This window comes from Trachurus japonicus, chromosome 20 (genome assembly GCF_045865225.1).
Source record: "Trachurus japonicus isolate A0001 chromosome 20, Traja_1.0".
NCBI classification, from domain to species: Eukaryota; Metazoa; Chordata; class Actinopteri; order Carangiformes; family Carangidae; genus Trachurus; species Trachurus japonicus.
In genome coordinates this window covers 22,800,595-22,819,469 of record NC_140926.1, presented here as the reverse complement: position 1 = coordinate 22,819,469, position 18,875 = coordinate 22,800,595, and the positions used below count along the sequence as shown (strand labels likewise).

The following is an 18,875-nucleotide window of genomic DNA, read 5'->3' as shown; positions in this document are numbered from 1 at the left end:
CACACTATTAAGCATTATACTGAATTCTTCATTTATAACACAGGAATACTCATTAGTATGTAGTTTATAAACAGTTAAAATGTTTTACTCATCATTGATAAGCACTAACTGTGTTTATAAACTACATACTAATGAGTATTCATGCGTTATAAATGAAGAATTCACTATTTATTAAAGGGATAGTAGCATTTTTTTGAAGTGGCGTTGTATGATCTACAAATAGCCCCTAAGTACTTTAATTGCAGTAGAAGACTCTCTGCACTCCTCCCGTTAGCAACGCCAGCCCATAATAGCCCTGCCCAGAGATTTACAACATACAGTGTTGTGAACAGACCCAAAGAAACGGCCTATTTTCACGGCCTAAAAGAGGTTTTACCTGAAAAAAAAATACACAGTTCCATTGTTCGCTATAATATAATTTTTTCCAGCCCTTCAAGGTGCAGGAAAAACACAGTTTTTATTTGGACCTAACAAACTCACGTATCCCTCCGCCCAGGGTTAGCGCCCGCCGATCAGCAGTTGGTTAGGTCCAAATAAAAACTGTGTTTTTCCTGCACTTTGAGGGGCTGGAAAAAATTATATTATAGCGAACAATGGAACTGTGTATTTTTTGTCAGGTAAAACCTCTTTAGGCCGCAAAAATAGGCCGTTTCTTTGGGTCTGTTCACAACACTGTATGTTGTAAATCTCTGGGCAGGGCTATGGGCTGGCGTTGCTAACGGGAGGAGTGCAGAGAGTCTTCTACTGCAATTAAAGTACTTAGGGGCTATTTGTAGATCATACAACCCCACTTTAAAAAAATGCTACTATCCCTTTAATGCTTAATTAATGCTTAATAGTGTGTACTTATTATAAAGTGTCACCGATATAACTTCTACACTTATATAGGCTTGATTTTCACATCACATCCGTTTACAAATGTAGGTGAGAAATGAACATTTTTCTACTTTTAATATGAAACTCTTATCACCCGGCTACCATTCACTGTCCTGAAGTGCATCCTGCCACAGCTGGGGTCTCTCCTTTACCTTCACTTGACTGTTGTTCTGTTGCCGGCTGTCGTCCAGCTCGTCCGCTCTGCGATGGTGCTGAGGCGTGCCGATGCTCTGCTCTTCCTCCTCGTCCTCGGCGGCCTGCGTGGGAGAGTTGAGGCCGTCGGGGCTGAAGCCCTGCAGCAGCGCGGCCACCGCCTCGGGTTTGGGCAGCTTGGTGATCTTGAAGTGCTTCTTGTAGTGCGGCGTGTCCTTTCTGATCAGCCGCTGCTTCTCGGCGGGGAAGGCCGGCCTCTCGTCTTCCTCGTCGCTCCTCTCGCCGTCCTCGCCGTCCTCCTCCTCGTCCTCGTCCCCGCCGCGGATGATTGGCTCCTCGGCAAAGTGCACAGTGGGCTGGAGAAGGGGAGATTGAACAATTTGGAAAAACTGATTGTTTAAAGAGAGTTTTGCTTAAAGGGATAGTTCAACATTTTGAAAATTGGCCAATCCCTATAGTCATAGCAGTAGGTTTGTTACCTTTAATTGTCGGTGCAAGCTATTTTTAGAACAGTGGAGCAGAGCCGTGAGCTGCTCAGAGCTACGCTACGGAGGCTAATGGGATTTCTTGGTTTCCCTCATCAAACTCATCAAATACACAATCCAACAACTCCAAAACACTCTGGTGGACAAGTTGTGACCTGCACATTCACCACGCTATGAGATAATAATGGAACTACTAATAACGGCTCTGAGCAGCTTGCGGCTCTGCTCCGCCGTTCAAAAAACAGCTTGCACCAACAATTAAAAGTAACAAACCTACTCCTAAGACTATAGGGAGTATGGCGATGGGCCAATTAAGCAAATTTTGAACTATCCCTTTAATCAAGATATTCTCCAATAGAAATTCTGAGTTGATTGAATATTCACCTCAATGTACTCAACCTCCATCTCATCCAGCTCCTCCTCGTCCTGAGGGGAGTGGCCGTCCACCAGGTCCTCCCTCTGTGAGTTGGCGGTCACATTGTGTCGACCCTCGTGCGAGGTGGCCGACAGCGTGCTGTTGGACACCTGCGAGTCGTGGCTCTGGTTGGAGAGGTCACTGAGCCGCTTCTCCTAAAACAGGCAGCACAGGTTTTTGTCATTTATCACCAGCACAGACGCACTCTGACATTTCTGCTTTATTCTGTCTTTTTATTCAGAATGCAGTTTATTTTTGCGCTACAGCATCTTGCAGACCTGACATTCATCATATGACAGTATGTTGGAGGTACCTGTGGGTCGGGGGACTCTTCCTCTCCATCGGGCCTGGTTGTGTAAGCCTCATTCCTCCTCTCTTCAATCACCTTCTTCATCACCTTCAGCTCACTGGGGTGCGGCGTGGCTCTGCGCTGAAGACCCTGCAGCAAAGAAAACTGATTAAAACCACAACAACAACAAACGAATCAGTATGAAGCCACTAAAAATAGATTTATCACAGTAATAACCTTGCTCAAGCACAGATTTTGGGGGGGCGTTCTCAGCACTACAGTACAGTTATAAGTAACTCAATGACAGATATACACGGTATCATGATTCAAAGTAATGGGACGAAACATAAAGAACTCTGCTTCCTCACCCTGCGCTCCGCTGCAGCCTCGTCATCCTCCTCCTCAGCCTTGGTCTCCTCCTGGAACTGAATGACTGAGACGCGGTTCAGGTTGCTGTCTGTCCAGCTGTCGTCCACGCTGTTCTGTAGCAGGTTCTCTGTGGAAAACCCAGCAGGCAGAGGAGATCGTCAAACAAAGTTCACAACTACGCTATAACTAGTTGACTCATGTGAGCTAAATTCCCCATGTGTCCATTGAAAAATCCTCACCCTAACAAAAGAGTTCTAACTTCACATTATATCAACAAAGTAGCACTCACCGAGGCTTGGTGACGGCTGCTGAGGCAGCAAATAGCACGTCAACACCTTCTCCCCTGTTCGCTCATCATCTTCTGTCTGGAACTTGAGCATCGGCTGTGATTGGTTCTCCGCCAGCCACATGGCCTTCAGGTTGAGGTTTGTCAGGGCGAAAGGCAAGTTTTGTAATCTGGACAAAAGAAGGAATGAAGTGAGATGAGAAACATTAGTGGCCATAAAACTCTCCAACCTAAAATTAAAATGTCAAAAGGAACCATGTAATTACACATATACAGGAAACTTTCATACATAAAGACATGTACTTTTCTCACAGGAAAAAAAGTAAATCACAGGAATAAGCCTCCTCTGCACTTTTTCAGAAATGACCGAAGACTCTTTGACAATGATGCATTTGTTAGTAATTTTACAATACATCATTTCTATAGCTTTAAAAACATATGCAAATATAGCCCTATTCGCACGGGATTAATATTACCTGGGGACGTCTGGTAATTTGTAAATGACCCCCCCCACGTCTGTGTTTCTTGCGGTGCATTTGCACGGGATAAGTGAAGTCTGTATTTTTACTCGGATTTACTGACATTAAGGCTCCGATATGACGTCATCAAAGCTGTGCACGTCGTAACATCCACTGCTGTCACATCCATGTGCAAAGCAAATGTAAATAAAATGTCAAAGCAGCAGTGCAGTTGTTGTCGCAATAACGGGCCGTCATGGCATTTGTATTAAGCCTGTTGAAAGCCGCATGTCATCAATCTCAATATCCTCCTAAATTTCGCTCTTTTTATGGATCTGAGCTGTTTATTCGAATATTCTCCAGCACCGATACAAGCTCATGTTTGCACCTAAAACGTCTTCGAAAATGCTGCTCATAATTTCCACCACAGCCTCCATGTTTCAACCCGTACAGTATGGTTTCAACCAGGGAAGAACAAAAAATGCCCCTCAATTACTGAGATGCAGATTTGCACGGGACTAGTTTTACCACGGAATGTCGGTCTTTGGTGAAATACAGTAGGTAATTTGTGGGGGAAATTTTTACTTAAAAAATTACGGACATGGCGCATTCGCACGAGATTAAGATCACAGACGTCCTCCGCAATTATTACAAATTACCAGAGGTCCCCAGGTAAAACTAATCCTGTGCGAAATGTCTTATGTCATGAGTTTTTATTGTTTGCTCCCGATCACATTAAAAGGAGTAAATCAGAGGTAATGTCTCTGCATGATGCTGGTAACGAATGTCGGCTAAAGTTTGAACCTCCAGGTAGAAATGTTGCCGTGTGTTATCACCTGTTTCCAGCCACGTCCAGCACATGCAGCTCGGTGGCATCTGCGAGCTCAGCAGGCAGTTTGCCCAGGCGGTTGTCTCTCAGCGAGAGGACGTTGAGGCTGGAGCAGCCGCCCAGCTCTTTGGGCACGCCGCCCAAACGGTTGCGGTCTACATTCAGGTTGGTCAGCTTCTTCAGCTTGCCCAGCGAGCGAGGAAGTGACTTTAAGGGGGAAGAGACGGAGACCATTAAATTCAACTAAATCAATAATGACATATAATAACTGTTAATGGGATTTGGATATTAATGGGAATGCATAAACTCCAACTGGGGTCAGTGCAGGCCAGGGTGGTGGTTGTTTATGTTTTCCTCACTTGTAAAAGATTCTCTGTCAAGACGAGTTCTGTGAGGTTTTCACACTCTCCTATTGAATCAGTCAGGTGGGTCAGTCTGTTCTGGTCCACCTTCAGGATAGACAGCTGTTTCAGACAACCTAGAGACAAAACAACAGCATGTAACACACTGGGCCAATAAAACACCAACATATATGACCAAACATGTCTTTACCTTGCGTGTTATTTCTAATGTGATCATGTATCTGTACCAAGTAGAGTTTAATGAGATCTTATGTGTGTAACATGTGTTGTATGTGTGGTCGTAATGTGAGAGATGGTTAATTAAGCCAGGCAATGATTAATTAGCGTTAACTGATGCAGGTCAAAATCAAATTACAAGCTTTTCACTGACAGTATTTCTACACTAGAGGGCAGTGGTGGTCTGATGTAGCAGAGAAAAGTCACCCTGGGTCTGCTTCAACAGACCCACACTCAATTAACAATGTAACTCAAAAACACAATGATATGCAACAGAGAACAATGCAAAACATAACCAACAACGTTTTCATGGCAGCATTTTACCCATGACAAGCATGGATGGTTGCCATAGAGAGATGACAGTAAAATGTGTTTCATGATTCAAATAAATAAAATCCATAACAGTTTTCCTCATTGCTGTCCTGTTTGTCTAAGACGCCGCTGGTCTCCGTCTCACCTATGCTGTCTGGAACGACATCCAGCAGGTTCTGTGTGAGCAGCAGGTCGGTGAGGGCCAGCAGGCCGTTGAGCTCGGCGGGCAGCTCCTCCAGACGATTCTCTGACACGTCCAGACACACCAGTCTGCGGAGGTTCCCCAGCTCCTACACACACACACACACAATAAAAAAATAAATAAACACTTCCACAGAGCTGCACAGACAATACAACCATTATGTCCAAATCACAAACAAGGTGAGGAAATCAGCTACGTAGTTACCGATGCGCGTTGCATTTCACAACAGTTTCTAGAGAGAAGCTCTTGCAACAGGGCAGGTGTAAAAATATTTCTATTAGGAAATGATGAACTCACTGGTGGTAACGAGGACAACTGGTTCCGGTCCAACCACAGCTCCCTCAGGTTGGGGAGAGCACCCAGGGTGTCCGGCTAAGAGATGGGAGGAGGGGGTTTACTTTTGTTAATATTTGTGGTGACAGGCCAGAGCGCTCTGAACACACAGACAAACACACACACACACACACACACACACAACAGTGAGTGGAAATCTGATCCATATGAAATCTATTAAGAGTGATTGAGGCCAAAGCAAACAGAAAATGCATACAATACATACACACTCTGTACATCAGCTCCGTATTCATGAGTCATTCACAATAAAAGTCACCTAGAATTAAAATCTAAGTCAAATTAGAGTCTACATTTCTGTGTATTTCTGTTGCAGGTGTAAAACTATGGCATTCACAAAGCAAGGAACTGAAAAGTTGTACAAGTATGTCTCAGTTAAAGAAAATGTTTAAAAAAGAAAAGATAAGCGCCTACAAAAAAGAAGGAGAAGGGAAAGAAAGAAAAGATAGATAGACGAGTGGTGTCCACTGCTATTTTGCTTGTTTGTTTTCTTGTTATTATTACCGGTATATGTTTCATCATCTTTAAGCTTTTGAAATATATTGGTGTTGATAGTAAGCCAATGCAATTATAACAATAGAGAGGGGCAGGTACTATAAGTTTTTCTTCATCCTGCTCCTTTTCATTCATGGTGACTATGTGTACATTATACGTGCAAGTTACCATGTGATAATGAATGAAACTAATGATAATGTCAGTGATACAGTGGCTTATGCAGGAAGGCAAGGTTTCATCATGATGTCAACTGTTTGCTTTAGCCTCCGCCCCGTCAAGTCATGAGGTTTTGTTTACACTGTCCTATTGAGACAGGTGGGCGTTCCCACGCCACAGGCAGAGCTCGGCCTGGGGGACGGTGTGGGCACGGCCTCACGTCCAACAGACCGGCTCTAATGCGTTTTGGCCAGGTAAGCGTGGTTTCATTAGTGTGGTGGCAATGTGACAAATAGACTTGTGAAACGTGTGGCTCTGTGTGTGCAGCACACGAATGGATCATTTAGAAGACAGCGAGGGTCCTGACTGAGCAGTCAACCACAGAATGGATCATCTTCTGGATGTTGGGTATTGTAAACAGGATGAGTCGTTCATGTACCAAAACTTCCAGTTCATTGCTGCCCAGGTCCAGTTGTTCCAGTTTCACCAGGAAAGAGAGAGACCTGCACACACACACACACACACAAAATAACACAAGTGGTAAGTCACAAAAATATGCACCGTGACGGAACAAAGGGCAGAGCTTTGCATAGAAATACAGCATACCATTCATTCACACTGACTGACACATGACGCAAAGACTATAATAAGTCTCTCAGTAAAACTATTGAATTTGCAGGTTTGAGATGTTTTAACCAAAGAGTACATGATGTAATTATGCTGAGCTCAACGACAAACATCACAGCTGACAGTTCTTCATGCGTTATGGAGCCGTCTCCAGCTCGTGCTGTCAACAGGCGTTTACTGTGCGCTTGATGGAGATGGTGGGAAATTAGATCAAGAGGCTAAACTCAGCACAAGTTGGCTGAAAGGGGGAGATGTGACACTCACGTGGGCAGAGACTTCAGCAGGTTCTCCCGGAGCTCCAACGTCACCAGGTTGGCCAGGCTGCAGGAAGGAGGACGAGCACGAGGAGAGAGAGAAGAGGGGGGGGGGGGTGGCAGGCGACGTGAGGAGAGGTTGGAGAGAGGAGAGAGGAGAGGAGAGGCAGGTTGGTTAGTCAGATGGCAGCTCTGTTCGTCTGGCTGCCTGGCATGGTGAGGGGCTCCTCCATCTGTCTGAGCACAGCAGTGGCCCCCGGCCCAGAGACCAGCTGCACCACAGCCCACCGAGCAACACAATCACACTCTCTGAAAACCTGCTCAGTCTCCTCATCATGCATCACCCATCTATCCCAGTCCAAGGTCTTCAGTCTGCTAACGTTTTCCAAATTAACACTTTTGCTCATTTTGTCCAAGAAAATGTGAACATCCCAAAGATATTTTACTTACAGTCATACAGAATGCAGGAAATCCTACTTTTATATATACAGCTCTGGAAAAAATAAAGAGACCACTCCAAAATGTTCTTAATTAATCAGCTTCTCTACATGTATGGCAGCCATCGATTCCAGTGTCTATTGATCTCCAACACAAGCAAACCTCGCTCTACTGAGCTGATCACCTGAACCAAATCAGAGGAAGAAAGATTATAAATAAATTTAAAAAAAACACTGCTGCGATTATTCCACCAGTGTTGATTTCTAAACTCTTCCTAACGTTAAAAAGTAGTGTTGTGTTGTTTTAAAATGAATATGAACTTGTTTTCTTTGCATTATACAAGGTCTGAAAACACCAGAATTCTTTTGTTATTTTGACCTGTTGCCATTTTCTGCAAATAAATGCTCTAAATGACAATATTGTTATTTCCAATTTGGGAGAAATTTTGTCAGTAGGTTATAGAATGAAACAAAAGTGTTCATTTTACTCAAACACATAGCTATGAATAGTAAAACCAGAGGAACTGATCATTTTGAAGTGGTCTCTTAATCTTTTCCAGAGCTGTATACGTATATAGTGAAAGCAGAGTTGCAGAAACAATGTGCTGAGTTTTTTGTAACCAGACAGAAAAAAGGTCCCACTTTTACAATCTGAAATTTTCATTCACTTACAAAGAGATTAACAATTGTTTTATTTACTGCTCCTACAAAAAAAATGAAGTTTATTTCATTTTAAGAGCACATCATCATATCACATCATCTACAATAAGCAATCGTGCACATGTACGTACTTTCCGATGTCGTTGGGCAGCGTCTGCAGCGACACATCGTTGAGCGCCAAGTGAGCCAGCGCTCGGAGTTGAGTGAAACCATCCGGCAATCTAGGGCAGAGAGAGGGGAGGGAGAAAACAGCCTCTTAGGGATCTGTTGTACGATGCATGGGATCACTTGACTCTTACAGACTTGCTGGCCGTCCAGATAGTCCCATCTGTTTATGTATTTAGCGTCAAAAGCTTTTTGCCAGCGGCTCCATTGATTTTCTATAAACCAACTAGGATGTCGCTCATCGAGGAGTATGGGGCTGGGGATGGGAGCTTTTGTTTCAGCACAGTGATTTTTACTTAAAGATAAGGTTGTTATAACTGGTATATCGATTAGGCTTCCATTTACAGCCGTGTTTGGTGGGAGAGCGCATCGCAACACAAAGCACCATCTCCTTAAGCCATTTGTTCGGCACCATCAGTAATTATGTACCAGCATCTGAATGATTTGAGGGATTGCAGTTACGAATCAGACACACACACACACTACATGATTCACTGCACATTTAAAATAGGAAAGAAAAGTAATTAGAGCAAAGAAATGAGACTTTTTTATACTTCAGTTCATTTTTCAAGCTAGCTCTGCATCCCTGTCCCTTGTGCTACTTGGGGAAGCACCACACTGGATTTTCTCACAGTGATGAAATGAGTGATGGGCCGTTCCAACCCGCTTACCTGGAGAGGGGGTTTCCACTGAAGTCTGCGATCTCCAAGGCCCTACAAAACTTTATGCTCTCGGGGATCTCAGGAATGTCTGCAGGAGAGAAGAAGAGGTGGGTGGGGGGGGGGGCAGGAGTCAGATGTAGAAATAAGAGGCTGGTGGTGGTGGGGTATTCTATAGACCGAATCATTTTAAGTTCTTTGTAACCACAACCAGATGGCCAGAAGCAGAGGGGTGAGAGAGAGGAAAGGCAGAATGAGACAGAAAAAAGGTGGACGTTGTAAAAGGGAGGACGCGTTCAAAGCGCCGTATTACATCTTCATTTTCCTCCCATCAAGTCAAATGTAGAGTGAAATCACACTTTTACAGCTAATTGCTTTTTCCATTCAAGTAACAGCGAAGCCTCCTTCACCCTACGTCTGTGTCTGCGTCCAACAGCGTTTCAGCTGCTGCTTCAGTGATTTACTCCTGACAGGATTCAACGAGTCAAATAAAACAAACAGGAACACATTCATCTCAGACATAGGATAAAACAGACATATAGTTTCCATATGTCTTATAGCCTACCTAAAGAACCAGTCACAAACACAAGATAAAGACACGGATGTAGGTTAACCATTACCTGCTTAGTCTAGTGCACATTGAGGGCACGAGCAGAAACCTGGACTAATCTGCCCTACAAAGGCAAAGTGCAGTATCTGCGTTTTTTCTTTTTGACCAATCCAAAGTGTGGCATATTCTCTTCAATCTGGTAGAATTTGATATTGGTGCGTGAGTTATTGGGCTTTTTATTTTGCTGTCCATCCAAAAAAGCACTGTGAAACCAATGTATAGTGCAGTATCTGCAAAGAGTACTGTACTCCCTACATTCTATAATTTACTCTTTGATTCCATTGGAGTAAAACCAAGCCAAAGTGCAGTATCTGCACCAAAACCAAGCCAAAGTGCAGTATCTGCACCAAAACCAAGCCAAAGTGCAGTATCTGCACCAAAACCAAGCCAAAGTGCAGTATCTGCACCAAAACCAAGCCAAAGTGCAGTATCTGCCATAAAACGGTCAAAATTGGTCAGAAAGACAAACTACAAAATACATTTAATTCAGTCCACCTTTATCTAATCAATTATAGACTTGGTAGTTATTCATAATTTGATGCTTAAAGGGATAGTTCACTCAACATTCAAATTGCAGGGGGTCTCGGCGTAGCAGTGCATGTCCATATAACGGTTGCAAATGGATACCACTTTTCTTCATAACAAAAAGACACACCAAAAAACATCCAAATACCTCCATGCTGCTCGTATGTAATGTCCGTCTTGTATTGAAGCCCCGAAAAAAATTAAATACGTCTATATTTCAAGCTTGTTTGTAGCGGAAGCTCCTCTTCCTGGTTCGTCCAAATTCCTCTCCAAACCAGGGAGAGGACAGACCCTTGAAATATAGACTTATTTAATTTTTTTCTGAACAATTTCGCATTTTGGGGCTTCAATACAAGACGGACATTACATACGAGCAGCATGGAGGTATTTGGATGTTTTTTGGTGTGTCTTTTTGTTATGAAGAAAAGTGGTATCCATTTGCAACCGTTATATGGACATGCACTGCTACGCCGAGACCCCCTGTAACTCAGAGAAGCCACGGATAGTGCAATTTGAATTTTGGGTGAATTATCCCTTTAAACCTGACAATGAAAAACACAAAAAGCTGTTTTTCTGAGTATGGCATTTTTACAGATACTGCACTTTGCCTTTGTGGGGCAGCATTGCCTGCACATTGAGGGCACGAGCAGAAACCTGGACTAATGGTCTGACCAGGACTACGATAGCACTTTTACCACTGGACACTACAGGTGCACATTAAGACATCCCTCCTGAGCAGAGCAGCCGATGACTCTGGTCTGGCTCGGCGCTGTGCTGCCGCAGGAGCAGGGAGGCAGACAGACGGGCCCGGCCCCTCACAGGCCACTGCACACTGCTGTCTCTCACAGCAGCGTGCTGCAGTGTGGGGCACAGCAGATGTCTCGCAACCACCACACTGGCCTCTCCTGTCTCTGAGTATCAGTGTGTCTGTGTGCAACCACAGAAGGACACAGAGAGGGCAGGACGTGTGTGTGTGTGTGTGTGTGTTATGGATGATGAGTTTGCAAAATATCTCTATACATCAGGCATCAGGAAGGATTCAGTTCTCTACAGTGTGACTGAGGACATAATCAGTATTTATCTATTTGCTTGTTTCTGCTCATTTTGTTTTCAGGACACGCAGACTGTGGGGTGAATGTCTGTTGTGCCTGAGGCTGCTCTGGATAATCTTAGGTCAGCTAACGTTTATCTAAATGGCTGCTGTTAGAGCGTTGATTCTCCAGCTGATTTGGCCACACTGCTGTTGTTAACACCACATGGCAGCAATTGTTTCCACACAAACACACAACTTGTCTTGTTGTTTTGTGATGTCGGTGTGGTCTCAACAAGAGTGGATGGTTATTTTAAAGACATATCATTAAAGCAAATGTTTGTTAATGGGTAGTCTTGCCAGCTGATAGAAGAGTGACATACGGTAAGTGTGCAGGGGACTAGTTTCTGTATATATGTCTTTTTTTTTTGTCTTTTGGGCCTTTTTAGTGACAGGACAGCTATGGAGAGACTGGAAATGGGGAGACAGAGAGAGGGGGAACGCCTGCTCCACCCATGGAGCCAAACAACGCCTCAGTTTGTGTATCTGTGTACCGTTTCTGGAGATGTCCAGCTCCACCAGCTGCATGAAGTTGGCCACCTCAGGGGGGAGTCTCTGGATCTCATTGTCGCTCAGGCCCAGCTTCCGTAGGTTCAGTAGTCTGAAGAAAGGCTGTGGAGACACATGATCAAACGTTAATCAAAAGAGAACATGAGACGTTTCCTCGGGTTGTTGTTATTTCACATTATTAAACGCAATTTCATCATTTGATGCCGTCAGAAGGCATCTGGGGACAAGCTCTATTGTTAAATATGATAATAACTTTACCTGAAATGCCATAAAAAAAACACAAGTGGTTGTAACGATAAAGAGGAACATAATCTCATATTTAAATTGCTGAAAACAGAAAATGTTTCACATTTAAATTACTTGAATGATTCATAAATTAACAAAATAGGAACAGACCACTGCCTTTTGACTTATGACAGTTTATTTTAGACCAAATTAAATTCATTTTAAACCAAACCAGGACATACGTACAGCAGTGTGATCTAATTTAAAAAATCAAGCCGATGAGGCAGCAATTCAGACAGCATGCTTTCACCGACTATCCTGTTAGGGATCAACAGCAAATGGTTCTTTTTCTAAACCATTTACCTGCTGATTAGTTTATTAGAACTTAGATTATGTGATTGGTGTTTAAAAAACACACCAAAGCCGACCAAGACCAAAATACATCCAGTTTACAACGATATAGAACACAGAAAAGCAGCAAATAATTAAACATCTGAGATCAAGAAAATGTCAAACCAAATTGATCCACTAATCAATGAATGGACTAATCATTTCTTTAAACTGTCCTCCACAAGCCGTACTGTCTAAATGTTGGCCACGCTCAGCGATCTCAGCCGTGAGTGAACACACAACACATCCTGTATATTCAGAGGAGAGCGTCTTCTGCGCTGCTCTCTTAAAACATTCCATTGTCATATTCCCAAAAACTCCTCCTCGCCATGGCAACGCCAACCAAACACAGTGGCTTTCGATAGGAGAGCGACCGTGCCAAGTGCTTTCACAAGAGGCTGGTTGTTGGACAGCGCGGCTCTCAGAGACATTCCTCCGCCAGCAGCGCTGTGTGCGTCTGTGTGTCATCTGTGGTTCAGATGGACGGACAGGACGGACTTAGCGGGGAACGGCCGGAGCCACGGGCCAAAGCTATGCAGTTATTAACCCCTCAATCAGTCCGCCGTGCTGCAGCCCACAGAGGAGCCACTGTCCACCTCTCAGACACTGTTAGGGGACAAGACACTTAAGGAACTCTGTTTCCGGGGATAGGAATTTGTATAAACCCATTATTCTGGGATGCTCTGTCTGGTGAGCTCGAAGCCCACACCTTAGTGGTTTCCAACCTTTTTTGGCTGGAAATTTGACATCACACATTTCTGGAGACCCCGTCAATCAAGACGCACTAGCTCAGATATTTCTATATGCTGCATTTTATTTGAACATGATTTATATGGGAGAAAGTGAAAATATAGTATACAGTTGTTTAAGATTGTGTGTGGTGTTTTTAAAGGGATAGTTCACCCAAAATTCAAATTTCACTCATTATCTATTCACCTTCATGTCGACTAAGGGCTGGGAGAAGTTTCAGAGTCCTCCGTGCCTTCTCTGAGTTAGAGCGGGGCTCCGTGCAGCACTGCATGTCCATATGACGGTTGTGAACGGAGCTCACTTTTCTTTGTTTTCTTCGTCATATGGACATGCAGTGCTGCACGGAGCCCCGCTCTAACTCAGAGAAGGCACGGAGGACTCTGAAACTTCTCCCAGCCCTTAGTCGACATGAGGGCGAGTAGATAATGAGTGAAATTTGAATTTTGGGTGAACTATCCCTTTAATCATAATTTTAAAAAGAATAATTAGATAAAGACATTTTTTTTAAATTCCTAGACATTTTAGGCGACCCCATTTGAATTTCAGGCGACCCCACATGGGGTCCCGACCCCAAGGTTGAAAAACATTTCCTTAATTCAGATTTGAGCAGACTGTCAGCCAGGTAACTCGGCTGAAATCCCGTGTGTGTGTCAGCAGAGATAAAACACGCTGAACTGGAAAATCCAGATCACTTTCCCAGATCCTCCACCTTGATTGGGATTAAAGTTCACTAATGTAGCAGCGTTATGCTCCCGTCTCCTCACTGTTGCATAAACATGTAGCAAATCAGATAACACAAAACCTTCTTTGATGTGCACTGTCAGGTTTATGCTTGACAAAAGCGAGAAAAAAAAAAAACACACTTCTACAACACTCAATACAAGATGCTGGGAGACAGCTCTACAATTACGCTGCCAGAGAGAAGAATGCTGTATTTCAGCTCCGCTCTGTTCTTCGATGACAGACACTTCTCGCTCCTAACTAGTTGTGTGTATTGTGTTTGGATGGGGAGCGAGGGAGCTGCAGCAGCAATGAGCTTTTCCACAGATTCTGTCTGGGGTTGTTTTTTTTTGCTGGCGGTGCAGGATGGAGATTATCAGTGCTTCTTTGCGCAATATTGAAAATTCCCTAGCGTTAGCCTGGGAGTCGCTGTTAGCATCCCCACCTGACGGGAGTGTGAAATGGGAGGAGGAGTGAAATAAACACAGGAAAGGACACAGCCAGACAGAGATAAAGAGGGTGTTGGCTCACTGAGCAGCAGGTGACAGGTATCAGATGGCTGCAATAAGAAACAGGAGCTAACCATGTGACGGGGGCCGAGCCCAGATGGGAAACGGCCCCCGGGAGAACAGGTGACACTCCGCTCCTTGAGGTGAGGGTGCTTCAGACACACACCTACCTGAAAAAGGCATGCCACACACTTTGGCTCCCACAAAAGTCTGCCTCAGCTGAAACAATACTCTCATACTAAAGTCTAGGAAGCCATATTACACTGGTTCCCAAACCTTTTTGGCTCATGACCGCATATTGACATCACAAATTTCTGGCGACCCCGCATCACATGACTGCACATGAATCAAGATGCAGCTCAGATATTTTTATATGCTACATTTTATTATTTTATAAAAAAATAAAATATATTTTATTATATAAGGCAACTCTATTGAGTGATTGGGCATGGGCCTGATCAGCCTGTAGCTGGCCGCCTCTGGTCAGGGTGTATAGTGTTAAAGGCCGAAACACCCCATGAGCCAGAGGAACACTACTGACGATGCGTCCCATAAATTCAACTTACCAATTTACCATCTACCATTCACCGACAAGTCCACCAGTTCTTTCGGGTAAGATATTAACATCTCATCCTGTGTTTTTTGAATCTGAACTCGATTTATATTCAAGAAAGTGAAAGTATAGAATACAGTTATTTAAGATTGTGTGTGGTGTTTTTAATCATAAGAATAATAATTCGTTTTTTTTTTTTTTATCAATTAGACATTTCAGGCGACCTCATTTGAATTCCAGGCGACCCCTTGTGGGGTCCCGACCCCAAGGTTGAGAACACTTCCATATTACTACTAAGACATAATCAACAATTCTTCCATTCAAGTCAAACCAACTGCACAATAAAATCACTGGTATCAGTAAATTCCTCTTCACTCTTGATATGATCCAGAGCTCAATCATGATGAGGAAGGGCTAGACACTAATGCAATCATGTCTGTGAACAAGTGGTTATGAACATTCACAAAGATGGCCATTCACTCCCGAGTGTCCGCTCTCAGACAAGCTGCCTGTGTTTTTCTAGGAAACCAATATGACGCTGAGCCCAGCGGCATTTCCATTCGGAGAAATCGCAACCCGCCAAATAACTCGTGTAATGAAATTGTGACGCTTTACATAAGTAACATGTAATCAATCTGTTCCCTGGTGCGTTCGCTTGCTCTCAGAACGGTCGGTAACCCCGCAGAGTCCATCGATGAAAAACCGGAGCTGATGTCCGTGCCGTTTCCCACCGACCGATGTACCTTCAAATTAAACAAAGGAGAAAGCCAAAAGTGTTGCACGGATCAATGGGTCGATTGGAATAACAAGTGGGGGCAGTGGGATTTAGTGTACCGCCGCCGCCTCTTGGTTGTGTTAGTGAGCTACGGCAGCCTTCACAGACCTGAGCTTGTATAACCGTTTGGAGGCTGAGACGGCTGTAGCCACTGTGCTACATTTCCTTTACAACCTTTCAACTGGGATGTTTTACTGAGGAGAAGCAAGAGCTGTTTGGTTAAGGAAGGGAGTGAAGCTGTGAACAGGAGGATGTAGTGCAGGGGAGTGAAGGAGGGGGTGGTGGGGGGTGGGGGGGTAAATGATAGCCATGTCAGCAGAGGGCAGTGTGGGGTCTCCCAGCAATTACACTAATATATGCACACACACCAGTCTGCACGCTGCACCTCATGCAAATGCTTCCACTAGTCGCAGCTTGTGCTTCAAGAAGACAAAATAATCATTTCCAACGTTCTCGTGCCGCTTCGACACTTGGAAAAGCATCAACAGCAAATATTTGCCGTCAACAGCCAAAACCAACAGAGGAAGGCGTGCATCAAAACTGAAAATCAGCACTTGGCCAACTGTTGATAAGTAGTCGGGGCGCGGGGGGGGGGGGGGGGGGGGGGGGTCCAATAGGCAGCCTTTGTTTGACCAGTCTGTCCCTTCCTGAGAGCAGTTGGTCTCGGCTCCTAGTTGCATGTGATTATTTGAATAAATGGTTAGAGTCATGATGCAGCCATGAGAAACAACACAGAGTAGAAGGTGAATTACATGAATGGATCAGGTGAATGGTGCAATGACAGAGGCAAGATGCAATATACGAGAAGTGCAATAGTTATTTATTTACTCCTGATGAATTGTGAACTTAGTCATACTGTCTGTAAGTGTGGTCTGTTGGTTGTGCGTGTGTGTTTATGTTGTATGGTTTTTAAACTGTTTTGCAGGATGCACAGCACTGATTGTCCAAGACAAATTTCCCTCCGGGGACAATAAAGTTTATTCTGATTTGATTGATTGATTAATCATTTGCAGATCACAGCTAATTTCCATCTGCAGTCCCAATAACATATAAAAAATACACAGAAAACACAGACCACAACGACAGAGTATGAGGGCCACATTGAGAACAGAAAACAAAAAAACGCAGACTTAAATAAAGTCGTAAATTTAGGGCTTTATTCTCGAAGTTTGTTATTTTTTTATTTGTCAATGTGGCCCTAATACTCCGTCGTAGACCACAAACAAGGGAACGCCTGATACATAGAATGACACAAATAGACAACAGACAGCAGAGACGAGACAAAAACACAGTTTCCACACCTGAAGAGACCAGGTCAAGTGCAATAGAAAGGTGTTTTCTATCCTATATAGGTTGGGACGGCTATTAAAGACCAGAGATGTAGTTGGAGCGTGATGAGGTTTCACACAGAGGAGGAGCAGGTCTGTTCAACATCACTACAACATGGTCTGATCTAGTTAGTGTGAGATGGTTGTGTGGTGTGATATCCTCCTTTATTGTACAGTGAATGAAGCCCAGTCAGTCACCCATGAGTAACCTGTGAGTGACAGAAAGCTGCGCAAAAGACACACTGAGCCTCTGTGTGTGTGTGTGTGTGTGTGTGTCTCTGTGTGTGTGTGTGTGTGTGTGTGTGTGGACAGTTGTAAAATGCTTTGTCTTATCTGCATCATCCTGCTTAGCTTACATTCCTCTCAGACAGAGTGAGTTAATGCGCCTCAGGATGTGTGTTTGTGTGCATATGAGTGTGTGTGTGTGTGTGTGTGTGTGTGTGCATGCATGCTTAAGACACAGGAGAGAAGATCCAGTGCTGTTGGTCTTCAACACACACACACACACACACACACACACACACACACACGACTGTTTATAGAGTCTTAGTTTTACTTTGGTTCATGTTGCCAAGCGCTCCGGCTGCATTAACAGCACTCAGCGTGTGTGCGTTTGGGGGGTGTGTGTGTGTGTGTGCAGTATGTTAACATGCATATTTGTGTGTTCATGTGTATGTGTATGAGCATGAGTTGGTGTTTGTTTGAGTGTTTACGAGTGTGTTTATGTGCGCGCTAAGAGACTGTAAATTCACAAAGAGGAATGCTAATGTTTGTGGACCTCACATCGCTCCAGACAAACTCATTAAATATGTGACCGCAGAAATCCAGGAGGCAAAGTGCATACGTGTGTGTGTGTGTGTGTGTGTTTGGGATGCATACGTATGGGTAAACTGTATGTTCTCTGTATGAGTAATGCTCCACTGTAGGTGCAGTGAGCTGAGGCCTGATGTTCACAGAGGCTGCAGTGTTCCAGTCAAGTGACTCCATTTAGCTTACGGTTTCCCTCCAATCATGCCATCAGACTACAGACAGAGCAGGCTCCTCCTGCCTCGCAAACACACACACACACACACACACACACACACACACACACGCATGCACAAATCACTAATTTCAACCCTCTACTTTCAGGGTGCATTTAGTGTGCAGGAGACCGTGGAGAAACTCCAGACACCCAAGTCCGTCTTTGTCCTAAATCATCAAGCGGGTGCAGGGCTTGTTGTTTAAAAACTACAGTATAAATATCCATAAAAAGACTTATTCCTGGCAGCGGAGGAGGAGGAGGAGGGGGAGGGAGGGGGGGAGGGTTGGTGTAACTTCTGCAAAGACAAAAGCATAAAGTCTTGGTGTTGAGTGGAACAAAAACAAAAAAAAAAGGGCTGAACCGACTCCATCAGGTCTCAGCTCGTCGAGGCATTCAATCAGTGGACTCACTCATCTCAGAGTTTTGCTACAAAGAGGAAGTCAAATTACATGCCGCCGTCATTAAACCTCTCCTCCATTCTTTCTGTTTTACTCTAACACACTTCCTTTCCTTTGCAACTCCGCTGGAATTCCTATCCACACATTCCCGAGCCTCTTAATCTTCTGCCAAAATCTGCCCGGTCCTTATGTCCCCTAACTCTTCTCCCAATATCCATTCCCTCACAGTGTGCACAAACTACACACTGTGTGCACACACACTACTTGGGTGAGGGGCTCAAAGAGAGAGGGAAGGGGAGGAGGGGGGGGCGAGCACATGCTTTGGTGCTGGCCTGGACTCTTTCAGTGTCCGGGGAAATGAAATGAAAAGCAGAGAAGCAGAGAGGATTTGGTTGACTGAGTAACTTGGTCG

General features: G+C 44.2%; 1 protein-coding gene across 50 annotated transcripts in view; it reads right to left on the bottom strand.

The window, feature by feature from the left end:
• Positions 1 to 18,875, bottom strand: part of scrib (scribble planar cell polarity protein) — a 79,464-nt gene that overhangs the window by 35,048 nt on the left and 25,541 nt on the right. For all 50 annotated transcript variants that reach the window (XM_085762923.1, XM_085762924.1, XM_085762903.1 and 47 more), the window contains exons 2-15: positions 11,776 to 11,893; positions 9,069 to 9,147; positions 8,364 to 8,453; positions 7,146 to 7,202; positions 6,694 to 6,757; positions 5,550 to 5,624; positions 5,196 to 5,340; positions 4,520 to 4,638; positions 4,168 to 4,367; positions 2,877 to 3,043; positions 2,587 to 2,714; positions 2,243 to 2,368; positions 1,899 to 2,084; positions 1,029 to 1,385 (exon numbers count right to left, since the gene is read on the bottom strand). In XM_085762923.1, coding sequence (XP_085619049.1) covers positions 1,029 to 1,385; positions 1,899 to 2,084; positions 2,243 to 2,368; positions 2,587 to 2,714; positions 2,877 to 3,043; positions 4,168 to 4,367; positions 4,520 to 4,638; positions 5,196 to 5,340; positions 5,550 to 5,624; positions 6,694 to 6,757; positions 7,146 to 7,202; positions 8,364 to 8,453; positions 9,069 to 9,147; positions 11,776 to 11,893 — 1,911 coding nt within the window. The remainder of the gene's footprint in view (positions 1 to 1,028; positions 1,386 to 1,898; positions 2,085 to 2,242; positions 2,369 to 2,586; positions 2,715 to 2,876; positions 3,044 to 4,167; positions 4,368 to 4,519; positions 4,639 to 5,195; positions 5,341 to 5,549; positions 5,625 to 6,693; positions 6,758 to 7,145; positions 7,203 to 8,363; positions 8,454 to 9,068; positions 9,148 to 11,775; positions 11,894 to 18,875) is intronic.